The sequence below is a fragment of the Pangasianodon hypophthalmus genome, chromosome 18 (genome assembly GCF_027358585.1).
Source record: "Pangasianodon hypophthalmus isolate fPanHyp1 chromosome 18, fPanHyp1.pri, whole genome shotgun sequence".
NCBI classification, from domain to species: Eukaryota; Metazoa; Chordata; class Actinopteri; order Siluriformes; family Pangasiidae; genus Pangasianodon; species Pangasianodon hypophthalmus.
In genome coordinates this window covers 6,478,980-6,503,578 of record NC_069727.1, presented here as the reverse complement: position 1 = coordinate 6,503,578, position 24,599 = coordinate 6,478,980, and the positions used below count along the sequence as shown (strand labels likewise).

The following is a 24,599-nucleotide window of genomic DNA, read 5'->3' as shown; positions in this document are numbered from 1 at the left end:
GGTATCCTTCTGATAAGGTAGTTTGGGAATAACCACGGTTATAAAATATTTATTGGCAGTTCTGTAATACTTGGAAGTAGTAATGAAACCAGCTCATGTATTACTGTAACTTCAGTGTTCTGTGTTTAGTTTAATTTTTAATGCAGTGAAACAGGGCTGGGTAACGATGATATAATAGCAAGTTTGTGTTTCTATTGAAAATATTATCAATCTGATTTGTCTTCAATACGTCTCACTACTGAATTCTTCCTCTCAGCTTCACCTACGTCCCCATCCTGCCCGGGAAGCTCCTGGAAGTCCTCAGCACACCGACACCCTTCATCATCGGAGTCAACTCCTTCTTTCGCTCAGAGACGCAGGAGCTGGTATGAAGCTGCTTCTCTTTCTCCGTATCTGATAAGGAGCTATGGACAAAATGTCACGTTCTGATTCTTACATGTTGATTAGGTCACAGATTTATCAGTCTTTGAGTAACGGTGTGTAAATGTTTTCATATACATTTTTTTGTTTTGATTTATAATTTTTGATAATGCTGATTTTGTTCATACCGACTTCCGGATATTAATTAGTGCTATAGCAGTATTACAGTATGATCACTAAATTATAAGTGTGTGGTGGTCTGGGAAAACATATTTTCAGCTCTTCCAGGTTTCAAGCATGTTTGTTTAGCGCTAATGAGGAGGTGTTGGCAGCGCAGTGTGTGTGTGTGTGTGTGTGTGTGTGTGATCAGCTGCGGTTCTTTCTCTCTGCTTACTGTGTGATTAGCTTTTTCGAACACAGTAATCTGTAGTTTGATATCATTTTGTAGAATTGTCTGATTTTAATGGTGTTGTTTGAGAAATCGTGATGTTTGGTTCGGACTGATTTAAAATGGCATACGATTAATTTCTCTGTCGAAATTCTGGAGTATGTCAGTGATAATTAAGTGATAATTCATGTGAAAGTGTGTGTGTGTGTTTTCGCGTGTGTGTGGTTTGCACAGTTGGACGTGATCATTGCAGATCTGGATGGAGGCACCGTGACGATCCCGGAGTGTGTCCACATATCTCTGCTGCCTGAGCCTCTTCTGCAGCACACACAGACGGTCCTCTCCATGGTAACACACCACTGACATCTTCACTTCTCTAACACACAAACTCCGAGTATCTGAAATTACACACGGTATTGTACGACCTGCTCCACACAACACGATGCAAAGCAATTCATCGAGAACTTGACTTCCTAATGACTTTCAAATTTCGTCTCCAGGCAATTCGTTTTTTATTCATAGTTTTATTCATAGTAGCAAGAAAACGAAGGAACATCATCTTTGGCTTTGTGCCAACAGCAATGAAACACAGCGGCTAATGATTTGGTGTTTTCTTGTTACAGGATTTACTGTAAAAAGATAACTCATCTGGTTTATAGTCTATAGTAGTGCTGTAAAGTTACATATCAGTGTTGGGCTCATGTACAAACAAGGAACTGTGGCAGGAGAGTTTGTTTTTTTTTAATGTGGGGGATTTTTTGGGATTGGCATGGACCAGCTCAAGAACATTTACAATGTAGAGCAGGAAGATTTAAGGAAGTCATTTTAATTTTACTGCCTTAAGGTAAGGGCACTACAGACAGAAAGGACGATTTTGGTCATGCCAATCATTTTTCAGATGTTTGTATAAATAAATATTTGAATTCTATATTCATAATATATTAATTCCATATGTTTAGTAAATAATTCAAGGTCAGAAAATAGATTTTTGGTTTTATTTAGTATGCACATTTATGCATATTTAATTAGACAATAAATTAATGTACAAAAATTAATGTTCATTTTTGGAAAATGTTCCAATATAAAAAAAAAAATATGTTTAAGAATATAATTATTTGATTTTGTGATATCTACTTTAAAAAACAAAAAACAACCAAAAAAAAAAACAATTGCCATATCCATGTGTAGTATCGAGCCTTAACTCCAGAGCAGAAGTATTTCTGGTTGGATTGTAAATCACTAGCGAGTGTTACTTTTCACTGAGTGATGGTCCAGCTCACGAGCTAATGAGCACGAAATTCATTATGGATATATAGAAATACTTAAATATTTTACAAACACAAGCCAAGCTTTCAACTTTGTCCGAGATATCATCAGCGGCACGTGCTCGGTTCTGAAATTTCACGTTTTAAAGCATTGCAGTTGTGTTGTTCAGAGTTTTGCAATAGGTGGAACGAAAGGTCTTTGCTTTTTTGTTGTCAACACGCTGATGGGAACGAGCTCGGTTACGCAAACAGGTTTTTCCGTCATGCATTGGAGCGTGTTGTAATGGGAATAGACTTTGGTCTCATTTGGAGGGAATGATCTGCTTTCATGTGCCAATTAAGTGCCGTAATTGGTGCTTTTACTGAAGACGCACTGTGTCTCATCCTGTCTGTGGTCAGAGAAAGTGAAAGGAGGAATATGGAGGAGTGCTACGTGCTTTCCGAGTTCCAGTTGAGGGCCTGTGGGAGAATCGTGTGTGTGTGTGTGTGTGTGTGTGTGTGTGTGTGTGTGTGTGTGTGTGGGTCTACAGCAGTGTAGTGGCCTGTTCTCTCTCAGTGAATCTCTGGCAGGAGTCACTGCTCTGCTATTTCTCTCGCTGGAGAAACAAATGGAAACTTGTTTTTGTTTTGTTTTTTCTCTTTTAGTTTTCTTACTTTAACAAATACCAGTCAAACTGTCATCTCTCATTTTAGTCATTTCTGAAACTGTCATTTGAGAACATGTAGCTCTATAATTATTGGCACCTTCAAAAAGTGTATAAAATATTTTCAAACAAAAAAATAATTCTTACAACTTTTTTCTTCAGTATTTTTTTTTCACAAACGTACGTGGCAAAGGTTATTTACCATAAAGAATATAAATGAAAAGATCTGTATATAAACTCATGTAAAAATCTGTTTGTCATCCATCGCCATGATGAAAACCAAAGAGCGTTCAATAACAGAGACGTGTGGTTGTTGAGCAGCATAAATCAGGTGACAGATATTACAAATATTACAAACACATAAGCTAAAATTAGCTTTAAGCACAGCCAGGGTTATAATAAATGATAACACACATCGCTCACACTATTTCCATTTGTTTTTAAGGAAACTGCCTTCTTGTAGGTTGTGTAACAAGGCTGTGTAAACAGTAGACTTGTGCGATATTGATTTTTCTCATTTTTAAAAAAATCGCACTCAGTCATTTTATTGTCCAGAACTGATAGCCTAAAAAAGACAGGAGAACAAACATTTCCACCTTTTCAGGTTTTAGGAGAGTAGATAAGGTAGGTAAGGTAATAATATTAACAGCAGTCGGGAACTGCTTGCTGGCAGTGGCAATAGCCAAGACTCAGCAGGATGGTGGAATTTAAAGACTCCATCGGAATGCACGGTAAATCATAAATCAAAAACAACATGACAGTACTTTCTTTAATCAGTTTTTAAAATTATCACCATTAACATCATTTGTAATGTATTAAATCTGACACTTCATTGTAGGCCTGTTGAAACTTTTTTTCTCTTTCAGCCGAAAAACTGAAAGTGCTGTTTTTGACCATTTTAAATGGAATTTTTTGGTGGCATCCCTAATAAATATAGCTTATTGACGTTAAATATATACTAGTTTCATGTTATAGCTAACTCCAACACACACTGATAGATTTGATAGACTAATGTACTAATATTGATAGATATTAATGACCTCAAAGCATTCTCTCTTTACATTGACAGAAAGACCTTCTCGAGAGCATGTCAGATAGGCGGAAGGGGCGGGGCTTCGGGGCTTTGTTGGTTCATATTGGAGTGTATTTTAGAGTGAAAACTCATACTAGCATACTCCGAGGTTAAATTACGGTGCTCTGTATGCAAAATCCGTAAAGGTAATATAATATAATCAGAGTAAATGCCACTGGATATCGATATTGTGGAAGTGTAATATCACATAGAGATGATTAAATCTTTATATCGCACAAACCTAATAAACAGTGCGTGATTATTGAAAGTCATGTGATGTCCATTAGGCATCAATTTCATTATATTTGGTTTGTGTGTGAACCATTTTGATTTGGATTTGATGTGTTTGTGTCGTGTAGGTGTTGGATCCGGAGCTGGCGGTGGCAGATCATGCCTTCCCTCCTTCCTCCACACAGCCTTCTGCACTAAAGATCCAGGTACAATACTGTGAACCTCATACCTTCAGACAAACAGGTTCAGATAGCAGCAGTTTCTTCTCACTTCTTCACCACATATTAGCCTGCACTGGACTACACCTAGTAGCTCAATTGTAGTGCCTTGATGGATCTCCATGAAACTGACGGTCTCTTCCTGTGTCCTGTAGGACAAAGAGATCCGTGCCATATTCCTGTGGCTCTTTGCACAGCTCTTCCAGGGATATCGCTGGTGTCTGCATATCATCCGTATTCATCCAGAGCCGGTCATTCGCTTCCATAAGGTACTGCTGCGCCCGTGCTCTGTACTTAATAGAACTTGTGATTCACTCGCAGTGTTTACTTATTGTTGTTTTTTCCCTTTTTCCCAGGCTGCCTTTCTGGGCCAGCGAACTCTCTCTGAGGACGACTTCCTGATGAAGGTGCTGGACGGCATGGCGTTTGCGGGCTTCGTGTCAGAGAGAGGCCCGCCTTACAGGACCACAGATCTGTTTGATGATGTGAGTTTCTGACTGAATGCCAGAAATCAAAATCTGATGTGGTGATGTGATATCTGTGTTCTTACATTCTTCTCCTTCACTCTCGTGTAGCTCATTGCCAACCAGGTGGAGAGGATCCGTCAGGAGCAGAACGATGTGGACAAAGTGTTGAAGCACACCAAGGAGCTGGCTGAGCAGCTCTTCAAAAACGTACGTCTCCATTTCTACCTCTGCTCTTCTAAGATCCTTTATGCGACTGGCTCGTGTCAGCGTAATTAGTGAATTAGTATGAATTGTGTTGTGTACTTAACTCTAGGTGAGTATGTGTTAAAGAGAAAATCTCGTGTTAATAATAATAATAGTGTTAGCACTTGGACATCATCCTGTAGCGAGCTTGAGAAAATGGTATTGAGTGTAAATATTTCCACTCTGACTGAAAGAACCTGTCTGCTGAGAAATCAAAAGAAAAGGAAGCTTTCTTTTATTTTGTTTTTTGTTTGTTTGCTTATCTGTTTATCTATCTGACTGTCTATCTTCCTGTCTCTCTCTCTCTATCTATCTATCTATCTATCTATCTATCTATCCATCTATCCATCCATCCATCCATCCATCCATCAGTCTAATTTTGTTTTATTTTTTTTGTGAAGCCACACATACAGTCTAGCCATTTTACAAATCACCAGGACATTTTTTTTTGTCAGAAATATGTGGAAATTTCCATGATTTTATTAGCAAAGAGACACTACGGAAAAACAGATCTTATGACTCAGTAGTATGGTACACAGCTACTTAAAATTGAGTTATTCGGTTAGAGAACCCACTCCTTGTTAAAAGGTTTGCCTTACGCTTTAGTATTTTATCGAAAAGGAGTGTATGCTGTTTTATCTGCTTCTTTTTAAGAAACCTAGCTTTTGAAGCAACAGCCATTCTGCTTCTATAAACCTTTGGTCCTATCCTCTGTATTGGAATGGTGCAATATTACAATATGAACTCTTTCCTTCTCTCGCTTTCCCCCCGGCTCTGTGTGGTCTGGCTCCTTCAGGAGAACCCGTACCCTGCAGTAGCCATGCACAAAACGCAGCGGTCAGTGGACAGCCATCAGTCTCAGCCTCCTGTCTCAAAGACCCCCTTCCCGCTCCTGGATGAGGTCGCCGTCCAGCTGTTCATCGATCACGCAGCTGCTAAGCTCAAAACGGCCCCTCCTGTGGTCAAAGCTGAGCTGAAGGAGATGGTGCCCTCAGGACCTCCACTGGGTGAGTGTGAGCACCGGATGCGCTACATTACATAACTGGTTCTTGACTGACCCCAGCTGACCCCGGCTGACCCCGGCTTCCCTCACACTATCCTTTTCACATTTCTGGGTTTTAAACCCCTTAAGGCCCACTACAGTTTCACTTTTTTAATTTTGTTCACATACCCAGTGTGCACCACTGCATAGCCAAAAATAGATAGATAGATAGTCGTAAATAGATAGTCGTTTTATTTATTTATGGTCAGCAGTGCCATGTTTTTCTGGGCATCCGATAGACGTTGTGTTTGGTAAAGTTAGGGAAATGCTAGGAGCTGCAGCAGACTTAGCAATGTAATGTATTTAAAGCAGTAGCGGATTACACAGCTGAAGCTTTTTCAAGTTTTTTTCTCCTGTGCCGAGAAACAGAGCTTGCTCCAGTGTGATTTCGCATGAGACTGGAGGGAGGAGGTTGGGAAATTTTTTGGGAGTGACAGCTGGATACCGAAGGAATGAGAAAAACTGGAGTAAGGAACTTGATAAGGTTAAATAAAATAAACGAGTAGATGGTAATAGACAGAAATACATTTTAAGTGGTATTTAAAAAAAAAAAAAAAAAAAAAAACAGTGGTGAGGTAAATACACCACGACGCTGTAACGACCCTGGACACAGCAGAATCTTGGGTTTGTGAGCAGGTAGAAAACAAAAGGGCGAGGCTATGCTCTCTGCTTGGTAAAAGTGCAGGGTAGAAATGTCTTTTTGATCATGTCTGCTGTTTTATTTACACTGTTAGCCTTTTTTGATTTGTCCTCTTCTCTTTTTGCCCTACCCTCAGCTGATACCATGGACAGAAACGGCAGTGTCCTAGCGAACAGTGCCCGGAGGCTGGAGGTAGTCAGGAACTGCATCATGTACATATTCGACAACAAGATGCTGGAGGCCAAGAAGGTACATTACAGATCACATTTCGTTTCATACATATTCATATCTGAACACTTTTAGTTAGTGCTTTTGGGCTATTCTGATGTGTGTGTGTATGTGTGTGTGTAGTTGATGCCGGCGGTGTTGCGGGCGCTGAAAGGGCGTGCAGCTCGTGTGTGTTTGACTCAGGAGCTGAACCAGCATGTGCTGCAGAACAGAGCTGTGCTGGATGACCAGCAGTTCGACTACGTTGTGCGCATGATGAACTGCACGCTGCAGGTACTGCTGCACTTTCACTCTCCCCAGATATAAAACCTCAGTCTATTTGGTCTAGACTTGTCTGAGTGGTAGATTAAATTATTGCGTCAGGTGTAACAGTTTGCCTCATGTAACCTGGTGTGTGTGTGTGTGTGTGTGTGTGTGTGTGTGTGTGATAAGGACTGCTCTCACATGGATGAACATGGCATTGCAGCAGCTCTCCTGCCCCTGGTCACTGCTTTCTGTCGGGTATGTTCATCACACCAGCCACAACACAGCAACACAACACCACGTCTCAGACTGAGGCGTCTTCCTTTAAAAACACAGTGCAGACGTGTGACTTCATGACTCGAGCAGCAGTCAGGCAGATTGTCGCCTCACACTTTCCTCCACGGGATGAGCAATCCTGCTGTGATGTGATTCAGATGGGAACATAGTGTTACTGTGAGCTAGTGATCTCCAGGTGACAGAAACAGTGTGACCAGTAAACAAGAGTCCAGTGTGACCATCGTTTAATAATGATCAGTTTTATTTCTTCCTTCCTTCCTCCATTCTTTCCTTCTTTTCTTCCTCCTTTCCTCTCTCCTCTCTTCCATTTGTTCCTTTGATTCTTCCTTCCTCCTTCCCTCCCTTTTTCCAGCCCCTTCCTTCCTACCTCTCTTCCTTCCTTCCTTCCTTCCTTCCTTATTTTCTTCCTCCCTCCTTCTCTCCTTTCTTCAATTTGATCCTTTCATTCTTCCTTCCTTCCTCCTTCCCTCCCTTTTTCCACCCCCTTCCTTCCTACCTCTCTTCCCTTGTTCCTCCCTCCCGTCTTTTCTTTCTCCCACCCTCTCTTCTTTCCTTCCTTCCTCCCTCCCTTCTTCGTTCTTTCCTTCTTCCTTCCTTCCTTTCATCCTTTCTTTTAGTCCTCCCCTTCCTCCTCAATTCCCTCCTCAATTCCTTCCTTTCTTCCTTTTGTTCTTGCTTTTTTCTTCCTTCCTCACTTCCTTCCTCCATTCCTTCCTTCTGTTTTTCCTTTCTTCCTTCCTGAATTCCTTATAGTGCAGTCCATTACTGCAGTACAGCATTTCGCAATGTGTTTGTGGGTTTTTGGAGCCTCAGTGTATTAAAGGTCTGTGTCCCTTTAAGAGAAAATGTGCACGTGGCTGTTCTGGTGTCACTCTGAGCAAGCCACAGAGATCTCTGACTGTCTGAAGTCATGTAACTTAACTGTCTGTATTATTCTGTTATTGAGAACACTTTCTGTAAATGTGTGCATATGTGTGTGTTTGTGTACGTGTGTCCATTTAACCTCTTAGCAGGCTAGTATTTGCTGCCTTTTTACCACCAGCCACAGTTTATTCATCCTCCGTCCTTCTCCCCTCCCCACATACCGGAGTCTACGGCTGAGTCAGCAGCTTCACTGAGTCTGTAACTTTTTAAACATCTGGTAGTAATCGTGTGTGTGTGTGTGTGTGTGTGTGTGTTACAGAAACTTGGTGGAGGCATCACTCAGTTTGCTTACAGCTGTGTGCAGGAGCACATGGTGTGGACCAACATGCAGTTTTGGGAGGCCATGTTTTACAGCGATGTGCAGAATCATATCAGAGCTCTGTATCTGGATATAGAAGACCAAGCCACAGTCAGCCCTGTAAGAGTGCATTTTCAGCTTAACAGCGCTCTACAGAATAAATAAATAAATACATTAAAAATCATTTCAAAAATACATATTATAATAAAAGCACTTTGCATTTATATATCGTCTTTCTAACACAAAAAAGAAGACATTTTAACTGACCAAAAATAATATATTAAATTAATTATTATAAAATAAAAATGTTGTTGCTAATGTGTAGTTGATATTAAATGTAGCAGCATTTTTACAAATTAATTCAGTATTCAGTAGGTTATAGTTAGGATTAGTTTAGGGTTGGATTAGAGTTAGGATTAGGTTCAGGTTTAGGATTAGGTTTAGGAAGAGATACCTACGTAGAGCTAGAACCAACCCAAAATAGCACATTCTGTAATGGTGTGATTTAAAGATTTTGTCTTTTATAATAATTTACCCATCGGATTCACTCCTTTAATCACTCCACTTGTGTTAATGGCTTTAATAAACTCTATACTCTATCGAATCATGGATCTCTGACTGTCCCTCTCTCTCTGTCTCTCTGTGAGAATGAGGATGGTGTGGGCAGGCCAGAGCAGTTCGGCGCTCTGGAGTTGGCGTCGGAGGAGACGCGCCTGTGGCCCACGCTGAGTAAAGAGAGTCAGCAGGAGCGTGTTCAGAAAGAGGAGAGCACCGTGTTCAGCCAGGCCATCCACTACGCCAACCGCATGAGCTACCTGCTGCTGCCGCTCGACACCAGCAAGAACCGGCTGCTGCGCACCACCGGCCTGGCCGAAGTGGAGAGCGTCAGTAACAGCTTTGTTACCAACAGGTGTGAACTGCGTGGCAGTGAAATTAACAACATCCTGAAAGATACATAACAATTGTAATCATTGTCAAATTGCTGTTATAGGAAAATAATCAATTTCGGGCTGGTAACAATGACTCAGCTTTGTGCTGGGCCGCATCACACCACCTGGTCATTGATTATTTTCCTGTAATGTTTTATTCCTTATTTAGTTTGAGGTCTGAGGTCAAATAAGGACAATTTGGCTCCTTCATCACACACTAAATGACTCTCTTACTGATATTCTCAAATGCATGCAAACAAACAGTACTAATCCTCAAACACACCAAAACAAATACAGATACCGCCAGCTCAGGATGACTGGAAAGAGATGTGTGACTGGCAGGAACACGCACGGAAATGTCTCATGTGGACTCAAACTCTTATTCATAACGCACACAAATCCACGCCGCATGAGCTTTATCACTCTAGAACACTAGGCCTGTCACACTGACTTGTCTATTTCTCGTGTGTGTGTGTGTGTGTGTGTGTGTGTGTGTGTGTGTGTGTGTGTGTGTGTGTGTGTAGCATCGCTGGCAGTATGGCGGAAAGCTACGATACAGAGAGTGGTTTTGAGGATGCTGAGAGCTCAGACGTGGCCAATTCAGTGGTGCGCTTCATCAACCGCTTTGTGGATAAAGTGTGCAATGAAAGCGGAGTGACCAACGAACACCTGAAGGCCCTTCACATCATGATACCAGGTAGAGACGGCACAGCTTTAGCCAAGCACCCACCATCTAAACCCTGATCAATTTTCTGACATGGAAGAGTGATCTAAAGTGATCTGTTGAAAACATTAGCAGACACAGCAGCCATATCTCTATTGAAATTTCAATTCCCAGCATGCACTTAAAAACCCGCAGACGGTTTTCTATCGGAAATTTTTCTCTATTGTTTTCATTTCTCATGAGCAAAAAAATTTCAAGTGCTCAGAGTTACATTTTCACTCACGAAAAAAAGAGTGTCAAAATATAATTCATTCAATCTCTCAAATTAATTCAAAAGTTAAAGTCCACCCAGTAAATTAAAGTGAAAAATATTGTAGACTACACCACAGTGCTGGTGAATTTTCAAATCAGATTGGTTAGTAGGTGTTGATTTGTTTTCTATAACAGCAGCTCTGACAGTCATTCCATCTGTAAGACAAATGATAGTTTATATTAATTTGCTTGTTGCTTAGACTATTGTTTCTATAGTAACAACTAATTCAGAGGGATCTTAATGCACATAATCGTTGATATGCTGAAACAGGCAGAGGTAAAGCTGTTCCTTTTAGTTTTCAGACACAGGAAAGTCTTCAGGATGCAGCAGTTTGCGCTTTCTGGTTTCTTGGTAACAGGCTGCATTATTTCCTTATCAGGTTCAAGAGAAATCGATGGAACGACTGTTTATAGCTGCTATAGAATAAGTGAGAACAGGAACTAACTTGACTTTGAGTGCATTTCGCAGCATAAAATGTAACTATAAATGGATAAAAATATGATGTATGTTAATATGAATGATTATACATGATAATATAACTATAATAAATTTAAAAACTCTGCTTGGCATCACACCAAACCTGGCATCATACATAAAACCTGGACCTGAATGTCATATATTAATTTATAAATCATTTAAGATGGATTTTTTCTTTAATGCTAGGAATCAGAAAATCAGACACCTAGTGCTGAATCATTTAAGAAGCTGTTTTAAAGTGCATGAAGTGATGTTCAGCTGCCATGGATTTTTATTATTATATTAATACAGACTTCATCCCGTGACGGAAATAAAAATTCTTCATTTTTTACAAGGTCCTGAATAGGTCACTTTTGTATTGTTTTGTTTTAGCAACCACAAGTATAAGCCATTTCACAACTGCACACTTGAAAGATTGCGCAACGCTGGCAGCCGTGAGATCCGTTGTGAGTTTGGCCGTATTGACACTGTGTTTTTCTGCGCAGATATCGTTCAGATGCACATCGAGACGTTGGATGCGGTCCACAGAGAGAGCAAGAGACTGCCTCCTATCCAAAAGGTAACCAACTCAAAATTTTACATTGGGCTGGACTCCACAGACAAGCTAGAACCCCAGGCAGGCCCGCCCACGCCCACGCCCACGCGCACCCCCACCTATAGCACCCCCACCACCACAGAGTCAGAGTGCCACAGCAGGTACGTCTGTGTGACGGCACACTGAGTGGTGCATGCTGGGTTTCGTAGTCCTTCCACCCTTCTCTCACTCTCACACCCTGCTGGAATGAACACAAAGTCTAATACAATCTGACTCTCTGCTTCTGAAACTCAGTGATTTAAAGGAAGGATTTCTCCAAGAAAAAAATGCTACACCATTAATGCTTGTGTATAAGTGCATAAGTTTCATGTGGAATGTGGCTGGAGCCCACCTGGTTGAAGTTTGTCTCTGAGAATTCCTCCATAAGGCATGGATGTGATTATTAATTTATGGAGTTTGGCTGCTCTGCTAGACGTCACATTAACTGTCATATAACTGGGAATGAACGCAACACACATCATCATACTCAGTCTCGTCTTTCCAAATACTATGAACAGTTTGTATTATGCTTTTTATAAACTCAAAATTTATGGAAATGTGACAAGGCATTTTTGGAAATGTGACAAATTTAAAAGCGTTTGCTTTTCCCAGCGTACTTTTATGCAGTTGACTGTGCAGTAGAAGTGGCTTCACTATGCAGTAGAAGTGGCTTCACTTAGTCTGAAATATTTTCAGATTCACAAAGCACATGTAGCTGCTTTCTTTAACCATCTGCCTTGCTGTATTTTCACCACCAGCGGCAACTAGTGAATGTGCTAGTCGACGTCTGTGCGAAACCTTCTTTACAGCCTTCATAACATTTAAGTCATTTGTCTACAGCCAGGTTTTCTTAAGATATTTAATAGTTCTCGTTCAGGATGATTCCAGAAATCTTTAGTTCCTCAGAAGGTTCCTGGGCCTTAATGGAAACGTGCCTGATGTGTGTGTTTTCATTTCTTTTTGTGCTGTGTGTGTTGGCATGCTTGTTTTAGTGAACTCATTGTGTTTAACATGTCAGAGTAATTAATTATTATATTCAAAAATATTTATGTTTAATACGTAATGCTAATACCGTAACCCTGACCAAATATAAAATGCTTAATTTCATGCATTAATAAATAATTGAAAGGAAAAATTAGATCTCTCTCCTCTATCTCTCTCCCTCTCTTGCTCTCTCTCTCTCTCTCTCTCTCTCTCTCTCTCCCCCTCTCCAGCCCAAGCTGCTGAGGCCGACTCTGTTAGCAGGTGAGGAGTTTGTGATGGACGGCATGCGTGTGCATCTCCTGTCAGACGGCCGAGACGAGGCCACGGGTGTGATGGGCGGTCCGCCCCTCCTGCCCGCCGAGGGTGCCATCTTCCTCACCACATACAGAATCATCTTCAAGGGCACGCCCAACGATCCTCTGGGTATGAGTGTGTTGCTCTTACAGACTCTGCTCTACGTTTCACACACACTTTTTAACAGTTTAACACAGCACTCTCAAATGTAGCAAACAAATAATATTCAGAGATTTTCCATCAATATTTATGCTGACATGATATAAAAATTCAGGAAGGACTTTTTTATTATTATTATTAACCTACTGAACCCTAAAAACAAGCTAGTTTTTAAGGTAAACTCTGTTTTTGCATAAAATGAGCTAAATGTTCTAAAGAGTTCTGATTGAAATCAATATAATGTCTTTGAAAATGATGAATATGACTCTTGGGTGGTGATGTAGAACTGATAATCAATGGCATGGTAGTGTGATGCAGCCTGACACAAAGCAGAGTTATAGATACCACCCAAAGTTGATTATTTTCCAATAACGGCACATCCTAAAGTGCTTTATTCCTCTTATACCACAGCAACGTGCCAATGATTACAATTATTCATTGATAAAAAGTACGACATGTCTCTCTTTATTTATTTACAGTTGCATTTAATGTGACTAAATTCTTCACTTTTGCAAAGTGCTGACACTGGAGGCTCCTTCCATAATTAAATCAACAGCGTCTTACAGAGTCATTATGCTTTAATTAACAATCTGCTTATTATTAGTTTTAGATTATGTTGGGTGAAGGCCATACCAGTCTCTGTGTACGAGTCGTTATTATAGAAATGATATTGTAGTAGAATGAGCACGTTTCTGTCAGAGTTGCTGTTATAGAAAATAAATCATCAGCACCTTTTGACCAATCAGAATACAGCATTCATCAGCACTGTGGAGATCAAGCAACATGCACACACTCAACGTTTAGATATCAGAAAGATTTTGTACGTGCATATGTGTGTTAATTCAGTATGACATTAACTCTGTCTCTCTCTCTCTCTGTGTGTAGCTGCAGAGCAGATTGTGACGCGCTCTTTCCCCATCGCCTCCCTCACTAAGGAGAAGAAGTTGAACTCGATGAGTTTACCCATAGACCAGTATATTCAGGAAGGCCTGCAGCTCCGCTCCTGTACCTTCCAGGTACTGCACATGAGCAAAGGCATTACCATTCCTCTCCCTGTGTTTCCTCTCCCTGTGTTTCCTCTCACTTCACTCACTCTCATTGTACTCTCTCTCTCTCTCTCTCTATCTCTTTCTTGCCACTACAGCTGATGAAGATAGCGTTCGATGAGGAGGTGGCGTCAGACCTGGCCGAGGTTTTCCGGAAGCACATGCACAAACTGCGCTACCCCCAGCACGTTCACGGCACTTTCGCCTTCACCGTGGGTCAGTCGGCCAAGATGGTGGTGGAGCACAAGACCAAGGACAAGAACCAGTCTCTAAAGTGGGTCTCACACTTCTCTGCCATCATTTGCATTAACATTTGGCACAAACACACACACACATACACAGATCAGATTTGTCACGATACATCAGTAGTTCCTTCAAAAAGCTTTACACAAATCACTCAGCATTTGACATCTTTAACATTGTGCTGTTTAATTTTCTCTTTAGTTTAGTGTGATTTACACTCAAGCACTTCAGCTCTGTTTAAACTGATAATAAAAATGTCCTAAAAAAAATACAGTAGTGTGCAAAAGTTTGCACATCCTCAGGACACACAGTTATAGTCTATATTAATATATTTTTATACCACAGCATTATTGAATTCTCAAATCTGTTGATTAATTTTACTATAATAGCTCTATAATTCAGATCACAGGTTTATATTATAATATGTTATCGTTTCTATGGTAACAGCTCATTCTCAGGGACTTGTATGGTGTTTCACATAATCTAAGGCTAATAATAAACAGATAAAAATAAGTGTTTATCAATGTGTTTATGTAATAAAGGAAAACTTAGACTTGTTGATATGTCGAGGTTTTCTGTTAGGAGACATTTATTTGACATTTATGGAAGGAGTCTCCAGTGTCAGGTCTTTTTAAAGGTTTTCTGCCAGGTGAGAGTGTATTTTCTTGTTTATTAACTTCAGGAGAAAAAAGAGAAAACCATGGGGATCCAAACTTTTGCTGTCAGCTCTACTTTGCCTGAACCCTTGACAGTGTCTAAGTTTTTTACATTCACAGCATTTAGCAGACGCCCTTATCCAGAGCGACTTACAGAGTGCTTTGTTGTCTGTAATTCTACAAGAAGCATGTGAAACAGGATGTTTTGTGTTTAAATCACTGTGCTGGACTCAACAGTCTGTCCTTAACACTTTACGAACTTTTCCGTCCCATGGGTCAGGACGTTCGCTTTCTGCTGTACACACACAACTTTGAGGTCATGTTCTGAGTGTGCAGACTCTAGCTCAGTATTCCCACTCTATTTTACTCCTCTTCTTCATCTAATATTTCATTCCTGGCTTATTGATTAATTCATTATTTTAAGCATAAGCAATACTTCTCACTTAACCTAAAAACTGACTTCCTGTGTATACAATCCCTGAAGACAATTACTTGATAGACACACAGCACAGTTTGGAAGTGTTTGTGTGTTTGTTACAGAGTGTGTCCTCTCCTTTATGCCTTTTCTTTTTTCTTTTCTAAGCCTTTCCCTCTTTGGTTCTTTCATGAGTCTGTTTCTTCAGTCAGGCAACGCGCTTTGTCCCTAACGAGGCTGCATTAGAGAAAGGAAACAGAGCGAGCGCTGAATAATTTAACACTGGAAACTGTGACGTTTTTTGTTCACATTCCCTGCGGTTATACCTCACTCCTATCACACAGCTAGACATCAACCTGTTTCATCATTTCTGCCAGAGAATAAGCAGCTCTCTCTCCTTGTAGCACACTCGACCTGTTTTCAGTCTAGCGGCTCTACGTTCTTAACAAGACTCCAGTGACTCTCAGGATGATTTGCGGTTACAGTTTGAAAATTTCACAGCACGATAACTTAGACTGCAATTTCACAGTTTCATGGTATTAATCAACCATTAATAAAAAAGCTGGTGGTTGAAATTAAAGGAAAAAGTTATTACAAAATCTGTGCAGATATAATTCTTGTATATATAACACAAACCAAAAGGAAACAAAAAGATCAAATCCCCTAATTGTTCTTCTTCCTTAGAAAGATATTTTGGATGTGAGCCAAAAAAAAAAGAAAATCAAACTAGCTTGATAATCTGCAGCATTGCTACTGAAATTAATGGTTTTTAACTTTCTGCTTCAGAACCCTCTCTAAAAATCTGGTGAAGAGCGCTAAGAAGACCATCGGACGACAATACGTGACCCGGAAGAAGTACACTCCTCCGAACTGGGAGCACCGTAGTAGTCTGCAGTCCGAAATGGATGAAGACGAGATCTCGGGTATCTCACACACCATCATACACGTCATACACACACACACACACACACACACACACACACACACACACACACACACACACACACACACACACACGGTGATGTTTCTCTTTCAGGGTATGACCTCATTTAATCATTTTGCATTTTTGATGTCTAAGTAGCACTGTTTATTTTTAACAGCATATTTGGACTTTTGACTTCATTGTGCAGATCGATATGCATCATATTCTCCTGCAGAGTCACGTACATAAGCACCAGTGAGAGAAATTATTAACTACTGTAGTAGATTTTTTTTTTTCCATCACGTCATTGCTACACTTTATGGGTTTCCCGTTATGAATGAATGAATGAATGAATGTAAAGGAAAAACAAGGAATAAATCATGCAAGTACTTAAATCACAAAAGAAGGTGATAAATATTTTTTTATTTGTATTAAATATTTAATTAGAATGTTAATGTTTTACTTCCTTGCTTTATCTAATTTAGTATTGCTATTTTTCTTAATTACAAATTTTATGTTACTTCATTATTTTTCAAATTATTAATGCTTAGAATCTGTTACATTTTTATTTTTGTATTTTCTGCTTTTTCCTTTATGCTGGTTTTTATTTGCTTTTTATTCTTCGTTCTTTCATTTATACACATTTGAGCTGCATATTTGTTAAAGGTCCTACACAAGTAAAATTTCTTTTTTATTAATATGAATAAATGCTTTTGATTGACAAACTCGTCATGGCTTCTCTAAAACTGGCTTCTCTTTAACTGTGTTTTTCTGATTGGTCAGTGTCTGAGGAGCTGGAGCAGAGCTCGCTCACGCTTTCCTCCACCATCCGCTCGTCCGACCGCCAGACCATGAGCAACGTAGTGGAGCGCGCTTGTTGTCGTGACTACCAACGGCTGGGTCTGGGCACGCTCAGTAACAGCCTGACACGCTCAAAGAACGAGCCTTTCCGCATCTCCACTGTCAACCGCATGTACACCATCTGCAGGAGGTGAGGCCTGGGGAAAAACAGAGACAACTACATGTTAATCCTGTGATCAGGGTTTACACACGCTGTCTACTCTTGTAGGCACCGTTTTCCATAACAGTGTGATAAAATCTTTACTCTCTTTTGTTTCCATTTGTTTATCTGTCTCTCTCTCTTGTTAATATGTGTGTTAATCCTCCTGTGTGTGTGTGTGTGTGTGTGTGTGTCAGTTATCCAGGCCTGCTGATCGTACCTCAGAGCATCCCTGACTCGACGCTCCACCGCATCTCTCGCTGCTACAGGCAGAGCCGCTTCCCCGTGGTGTGCTGGAGGAACCCGCGCACTAAAGCCGTGCTCCTGCGCTCGGCCGGTCTGCACGCCAAGGGAGTCGTGGGATTCTTCAAATCTCCCAACGCCCCCAGTGCAGGTCAGCACTTCTGATCAACATCCAAACTTTTATACAGATGCCTAGGAGAATCCTCAGGGATGGACAAGTCATAAATTTATTAACTAGCCATCCACAGGGCAGGTCAGCGATCCAGTGTACTGTCCAGTCCCATATCTGTCTCTTACAAATCACTGATACTGGAGACTCCTTCCATAAATGTTCAACAGTTAGACATTTAGACATTAGAAATGTTTTCTGTATTCCTCCCTGAATAGTTGTTGCGACATTCTCTTATTACATTTTTGATACAAAATCCTTTGAAAGAATTTTAATAATTATTCAATACAACCATAAGTGAGATGGTTTGATGGAGGAGGGTTTGAAGCGAAGAGCGCGTCCTAGTCTGACTGTATGTGTGGATGTGTGTGTTTCAGGTCCCTCTCAGGCTGACTCCACCAGTCTGGAGCAGGAGAAGTACCTGCAGGCCATCATCAGCTCCATGCCCTCCTACAGCGAGGCCAGTGGAAGAAACACCCTGAGCAGCTTCACGTCCATGCACATGAGCGCCTCAGGTCAGAAAACACACGCTCTCAGGGGAGTTGAATTTGATAGTTGTTTAGACGTCATTCCAACCAGACACACAGTTGGTCATCCTTAATGCAGGAAATAGTCTGGAAATTCCCTCAAAGTAATGTCAGATGAGGGTGAAGAGAGAGTCTAATCTCAGCATAGGAGCGTTTGATAGTTATTTTAGTTATTTTACACTTTTCTGCCCACAAGCTTCAGAATCTGAATCTTCAGAATTTGCACACACGCAGTATATGTACCAGCTTCTAACGGGTACACAAAGTTTTGCACACCAAAAAGCTTTTATGAGCAATTAATATTGCAAGAATTAGAAAAGTTCACAGCGTATCGTCTTTTAAAAATGTTTCAAGGGAACTTACCAGCAGGCTCCAGGAAACATTTGTGATTGGCTGGTTGTCAGTCACATGGCCTTTTCCTGAGGAAGCAGGAGATTCTTGGCCACATTTAGTGACAAAACTATCACAAAAGCTAGAGAGATTGTGAGACTACTACAAATGTAACTAGTGTAAGTCTGTGTTTTAGACTCAACCGACAAACTGAGACAACCGAAAATTGGAGCTCTTATGAAGCAAGTTATGGGCACTAAAGAGGATGTGCCTGGAACCTTCAGTCGAGGAGGTAAGGGAACTGTTCATTTGTGTGTGTGTGGATTGGAAATGTGTGTTCTGTCTGTAACATCCACTCCTGTTTTATATAAAGTCCATGCTAGCATAAACATGCTAGCATAGTTGACCCAACCTAGTAGAAATAGGTCAGATGTGATAGTGTAGTTGTCTGACGTAGCATAGCTGTGTTCTGCGTAAGGAGTAAAACACTTTGGGACACGGTGTTATGGGAAAGTAATCAACGATGATGTGGTGTGATGCAGCCAGATGTAGTGCAGAGTTACTCTTACCATCCTGAAGTTAATTATTTTCCTATAACAACAAGTCCAGAAGTGTTTCATTCCTCTTATACCACAGCAATTTGCCAACGATTACAGTTTTTAATTTCTTAATGAACGACACACTGTGCATTTATCCATTTATAGTTACATTTAATGTCGTGTCGTTCCCTCGCCAGCCTCACACTTTCTCTCTTCAAGTTAATAAGACAATAATTGCAGCTTATCGTGTTACTGAGAAACTGAAAAGTGTCCTGAAGGCTTTCTCATGGCAGAAAGCTTACTGACTGTTAAAAGCACTGACACTGGAGACTCCTTCCATAAAAGTTAAATCATCTCCTACAGAAAGCTTTATCATATCAACAATTATACATTTATCAGTATCAGCACATTTTTAATCTTTAGATCACTACATAATCTTTCTGCCATACAACAGACTGTGGATGAGTTGTTACTATAGAAACGATAATGCATAAGAATAAGCACATTAATATAAAACTATATACTGTATATTTTCTATAACAGCAGCAGCTCTGACAGAAGTTCCGGTTGTACTTCAAATGAGTAATCAACACCTAAGTAATCAGATTCAGGAATTCAACAGCGCTGTGGTATAATGTGGTTTAGCATAGCATATTTTAGTGTAGTAGTAGTTTTAGCGTAGCTGTGCTAGAATATGTGCCGACAGTAATGGGTATCTCTTTATTCTCTGGCCCTAGCGCTGGGTCAGAGGGCAAAGGTCATCTCCCTCTCTCAGCCTAAGGTTTCAGTCAAGGCCCGCAGCTCACCCCGAGGTACAGTAGAGCCTGACCCCCTGCTCTCCAATCTAACCAATCAGGTTTCTTAACAGTGATGTCATCGTGTGTGAGCTGGCGCCCACCCAGCATCGCTGTCCTTTTCCCTGGGCTAACCGTTCACTTTGACCTCTGTGTCCAGTCCTGATCTCTGTTTTGTCCGTCTAGCCTGGCATCTCTTTGCACGTCGCCCACTGTGTTCTGAAATTCTGGCAGCGCTCTTGTTGTCTGACATGCTGTTTGTGATTGATTGAGTTGATACGCTGACTGAGTTGATTGCATCGAGCAAGATGTTAATTTTCAGCCGATATGTGAATGTAGAAATGCGCTCGAATCTGTCACCCTCTCAGATCCATCTCTACGTCAGCACAGCCTGCTCGTCCTGTCCTTTCAAGTAAGAAGTGTGTCGCTTTTGTGTATGCCTGCGCGTGTGTGTGTGTGTGTGTGTGTGTGTGATTTAGGGAAGTGGGGCAGTATCCGGGGCAGCGGGCGTCTCACTGGCTATAATCCTGAAGTGGGGAACCGGCTAGCAGGGAAGGACTCCCCTCAGGTAAACGGCGGGCCTACTGAGCCATACTTCCTCCGCCAACAAAGAGCGTATCTCTACATCATCGGGGACAAGAACCAGCTCAAGGTAGTGTGAACACTCAACACAGCCGGCTGAAGTAACTTCCACTTTCTGGCATGCCTCATTTTCTGTTCTGCCATATGGTGGGCAAAAATTGTGAAACTTAATAAGAAAAACTTCATCCTGGAAACCTTGTCTCCATGTTGTCTGTTTTCTGTTATTATTGCGACACTTCCCTTACGTCATTTTGCTATCTTCTAGCAATAAGTATATTAGTAATAAGTAAGGAATACAACATTTCAGGATATGCTGTTATAGGAAAATAATCAGTGATTGGGTGGTGTAATGCAGCCCAGTGCAAAGTTACTGTTACTACCCTAAAGTTTATTCTCCTATAACAGCATGACCTGAAGTGTTTTATTCTTCTTATTCATGGTGTCCGAATGATGTATTCTGAATATTTCGAGCAAAATCCTCTAAAACATGATACATCGGCTGAGAAAATCCATAGAGTGTAAGGGTGAACATGTAGAACATATGTTGTATATAATAAATACACAATAAAGTATATGTGGATTTATTCTCTTTGGTTCCTGACTTTTCAGACGCCCTGTAAAACCGCAGTTTGCCTTCAATTACAGTTTTTATCATTTATTAATGAACGACGCCATATTTTTTAGCCAATTAGAGTTACGTTTTAATGTTGTGAAACAAGCTAATTCCTGTTATTATTTGTTATTGCAGCTAAAATTTTTAGTTAATAAGATGGTAACAAGACAAAAAAATTGCTTGTTGCCTAGAACCCACAATGCACCGAAGACTTTCCTGTGGCTGAAAATTTGAAGTTTCCTCTGACTGTTGGAAAGAATTGTCACTAGAGATCCATAAACGTTAAAGAAAAATTACACTTTTCCTTTTTGCTGTATTGTATTCCTCCCTGGTTTGTGCTGATTTTACTTTTTCAAATCGCAGTTGCCTGTTTATCACTTTTTTAAATTAAAAAAACATGTAATGAACAGTTAAAATATTACATGGCTCTTGTGCAGATGGAAATATTTGGAAAGTCTAGAATTTATATTTATTCTAGAAATTCAAGAACTAGAAAAGGAAACTGGAGCTTGACATTTCCTATACAAAGATTGTTTGCACTGAAAATTATATAATCAGGATATATGCCTGATTGCCCACTGATCCTCTGTCCTATAAGCATTATAAGAAAATAAGCCTGAGCTGGGTTGTGTGTGTGCAGGGAGGAAAGCAGGACTCGTTCCAGCAGTGGGAGGTGGTTCCCATCGAGGTGTTCGACATCCGGCAGGTGAAGAACAGTTTTAAGAAGCTGATGAAGGCCTGCGTTCCTTCCTGTCCTTCCTCTGATCCCAGCATGTCCTTCCACCGCTGCTTAGAGGAGTCTGAATGGATGAATCTGGTAAAACACACAAGCACACTTTCACACGTTTATATTCCTGATCTTTTATTAATAAGGGTTTTTTTTTTTTGGTGATTAGTTCTAGTGGTAGGTGTGCTTTATTTGTTGGTAGAATACATTTTTGTGTGTTTTGTGTTGTAGCTTCACAGGCTCCTTCAGGTGTCTGTTCTGGTGGTGGAGTTATTGGACACCGGCTCCTCAGTCATGGTCAGCTTGGAGGACGGATGGGACGTCACCACTCAGGTACGGTTGAAGCAGTGGTGTTGTGTTTGTAATGTATGAGCATCGTGTGAGTGCAGGATCTGAGCTCTAGGTGGTATTCTGCGTAGGTGGTGTCTCTGGTGCAGCTGCTGTCAGATCCGTACTACCGCACATTCGATGGCTTTCGGCTGCTGGTGGAGAAGGAGTGGCTGTCATTCGGCCATCGCTTCAGCAACCGCGGCGCTCAGACGCTGGCCAGCCAGAGCAGCGGCTTCACGCCCATCTTCCTGCAGTTTCTAGACTGCGTACACCAGGTACTGTTACAGCCTTTAACGCTTTTATAGAAACAATGTCCTGCCAGGGCAATATGCAGTTTTTTTATATTACAGTATTGTTCCTCAGGGTCCCAAAACACATGGACTGTGTACATTTATGGTTTATTTATAAATCAGTTAAAGAATCTTGTTGATTTAACAGTGCTTCACACTCTGCTCTTTCCAGATCCATCATCAGTTCCCTATGGAGTTTGAGTTCAGTCAGTACTATCTGAAGTTCCTGGCTTATCACTATGTGTCTAACCGCTTCCGGACCTTTCTGCTGGACTCTGATTACGAGCGTATAGAGCTGGGTGAGTCCCATTCCCCCTTCACCTAAAACCTTCAACTTCTACTTAATAGGTAGTGTTTTAAAGTTAGTGTTACTGTCTTTTTTTATAGTCTTATTTCAGGCTCATTTCAGACTGTAGAGCTGAAGTGAAATTTCTGAGCTCCAGGGTGTCTGTGTATCTTCTAAAAAATGTTACTGTGTGTGTGAAATTACATCAAATCAAATACCTTAAGTATTAAATAGTCTTAATGTGGAATTTACACACTCTATGATATATATATATATATATATATATATATATTACAAAGCCTTATTTTTAAATTATTCTTAATCTTGTGGTTGGTTGTTTTTGTATGTGATTCGATCAGTTTTATGATATTTTCACGTAATCAATTACTAAATTCTTGCATTGAATGCTTCATGATCTCTCTATAGGTGTTTTGTATGAGGAAAAAGGAGAGAGGAAGAACCCTCAGGTGTGTAAGTCTGTGTGGGATTACATCGACCGTCTGCACAAGAAGACCCCCATCTTCTATAATTACATGTTCTCTCCAGAAGAAGAGGAGGTAATGATGTTCCGATGATGTGCACACTTTCTATCAAAGTGCCATGTCTTTCAGAGAGCAGGCCTAACTTTCTCCACCTTTTCTTGTTCCCCCAGGTCTTAAAGCCGTACAGTTTCATCTCCAACCTGAAGGTGTGGGACTTCTACACGGAGGAGACGCTCTCGGAGGGGCCGTCCTACGACTGGGAGTTGGTGCGGGGGAAAACCGAGGGGCTGGACGAGGAGAGAGCCGAGACGGCCGCGCCTAAGTCACAGAGGCAGGTGGTGTGGCCCTGTTATGATAACCTGAGCAAAGTGGTACCGGACGCCATCACCAAACTGCTGCAGGTTTGTTCTGAGATCAGTGAGATCAAGTGCTTTTGGGACAAGGATGACACTACTGCATGAGCCTTTGCTCAAGTTGTCTTTTTTTTATGTGTTTGTGTGTGTTTAGGATGTGCAGAGCCTTGAGGCTGAGCTTGGACACACCTCTGAGAGATGGAAGGAGACATGGGATAAGATAAAGACCACGCAACGCACCGAGACCAAACTGGAGAGTCGGGTAAGTTGTAGAGACTATTCAAATGGGATAAGATCGCATAAATCACAGAGATACAACAAATTCCATGCATATTAATACAAACTGATTGTTTTAATTTTTACTATAAGAGCTTGTTATAGTGCTTGTGGACACTTCAGTTGCACTTGATCATTAGTAGGTCACATCAACATAACATGTCTGTAGGTTTTAGAAACTCAATATCTTGAGTGCTAGGAACGCAATATCTTACCTAAAACTCTCAGAGGTGTCACTTCTCTGACAATTCCTTTTAAACATTGTATAGATGTTCATTTTAAACTCAGCCAATATTTGGTTTCCGTCTGGTTTTGAAAGGAGACAACAGAAAAGAGTGTGCACTTCCTGAAGTGTCTTTATACTAAAGAAAAAGTGCAAAACATCTTTTTTCCCCACAGGAAATAACAGAATCTTACCAACATGTCAGTTTGAACAGGATATATGTATTACCTGGAGTTATTACTACTGATCCTATTATAGAAGGTAAAATACAGCGTAATCTTCCCAGATGTGTGCAGTTTGACCTGATGGATTCAGACAGTATTAAAATCTCAGAAATACTCCGGTAATAATTACCTCACCTCCTCTAATACGGATTCAATCCAAATAGGGCTTTTGAGAACTGACAGTGTTCTATACAGGGTGATGAAGGGTGTGCCATGTTGCATTTTTATGTGAACAAATACCATTTGACTCCCTCTGAGAATTCTAGATCCTTTAAAGTCATGTGTTAAATTGGGGGAAAAAACTTGTGCAGTAGAAAAGGCCCCTTGGGGAAAAAAACACGCAATAGAAGTGACCTTTGATTAAAAAAATAAGAA

General features: G+C 40.7%; 1 protein-coding gene across 7 annotated transcripts in view; it reads left to right on the top strand.

Annotated features, from left to right (window-relative positions):
* sbf1 (SET binding factor 1) overlaps window positions 1-24,599 on the top strand; it is a 60,593-nt gene that overhangs the window by 33,567 nt on the left and 2,427 nt on the right. For 6 of the 7 annotated variants that reach the window (XM_053241666.1, XM_034313061.2, XM_034313065.2 and 3 more), the window contains 31 exons: window positions 257-365; window positions 983-1,096; window positions 4,089-4,166; window positions 4,334-4,447; window positions 4,535-4,663; window positions 4,754-4,852; window positions 5,685-5,895; window positions 6,707-6,819; window positions 6,922-7,071; window positions 7,231-7,299; window positions 8,522-8,680; window positions 9,208-9,470; window positions 10,014-10,186; window positions 11,429-11,502; window positions 12,732-12,924; window positions 13,840-13,970; window positions 14,099-14,274; window positions 16,101-16,237; window positions 17,020-17,227; window positions 17,434-17,630; window positions 18,026-18,163; window positions 18,702-18,797; window positions 19,782-19,856; window positions 20,318-20,490; window positions 21,674-21,850; window positions 21,992-22,093; window positions 22,180-22,365; window positions 22,553-22,679; window positions 23,093-23,223; window positions 23,319-23,549; window positions 23,656-23,763. In XM_053241666.1, the coding sequence (XP_053097641.1) occupies window positions 257-365; window positions 983-1,096; window positions 4,089-4,166; window positions 4,334-4,447; window positions 4,535-4,663; window positions 4,754-4,852; window positions 5,685-5,895; window positions 6,707-6,819; window positions 6,922-7,071; window positions 7,231-7,299; window positions 8,522-8,680; window positions 9,208-9,470; window positions 10,014-10,186; window positions 11,429-11,502; window positions 12,732-12,924; window positions 13,840-13,970; window positions 14,099-14,274; window positions 16,101-16,237; window positions 17,020-17,227; window positions 17,434-17,630; window positions 18,026-18,163; window positions 18,702-18,797; window positions 19,782-19,856; window positions 20,318-20,490; window positions 21,674-21,850; window positions 21,992-22,093; window positions 22,180-22,365; window positions 22,553-22,679; window positions 23,093-23,223; window positions 23,319-23,549; window positions 23,656-23,763 (4,441 nt within the window). The remainder of the gene's footprint in view (window positions 1-256; window positions 366-982; window positions 1,097-4,088; window positions 4,167-4,333; window positions 4,448-4,534; window positions 4,664-4,753; window positions 4,853-5,684; window positions 5,896-6,706; window positions 6,820-6,921; window positions 7,072-7,230; window positions 7,300-8,521; window positions 8,681-9,207; window positions 9,471-10,013; window positions 10,187-11,428; window positions 11,503-12,731; window positions 12,925-13,839; window positions 13,971-14,098; window positions 14,275-16,100; window positions 16,238-17,019; window positions 17,228-17,433; window positions 17,631-18,025; window positions 18,164-18,701; window positions 18,798-19,781; window positions 19,857-20,317; window positions 20,491-21,673; window positions 21,851-21,991; window positions 22,094-22,179; window positions 22,366-22,552; window positions 22,680-23,092; window positions 23,224-23,318; window positions 23,550-23,655; window positions 23,764-24,599) is intronic. The other variant, XM_034313064.2, reaches the window with a different exon arrangement.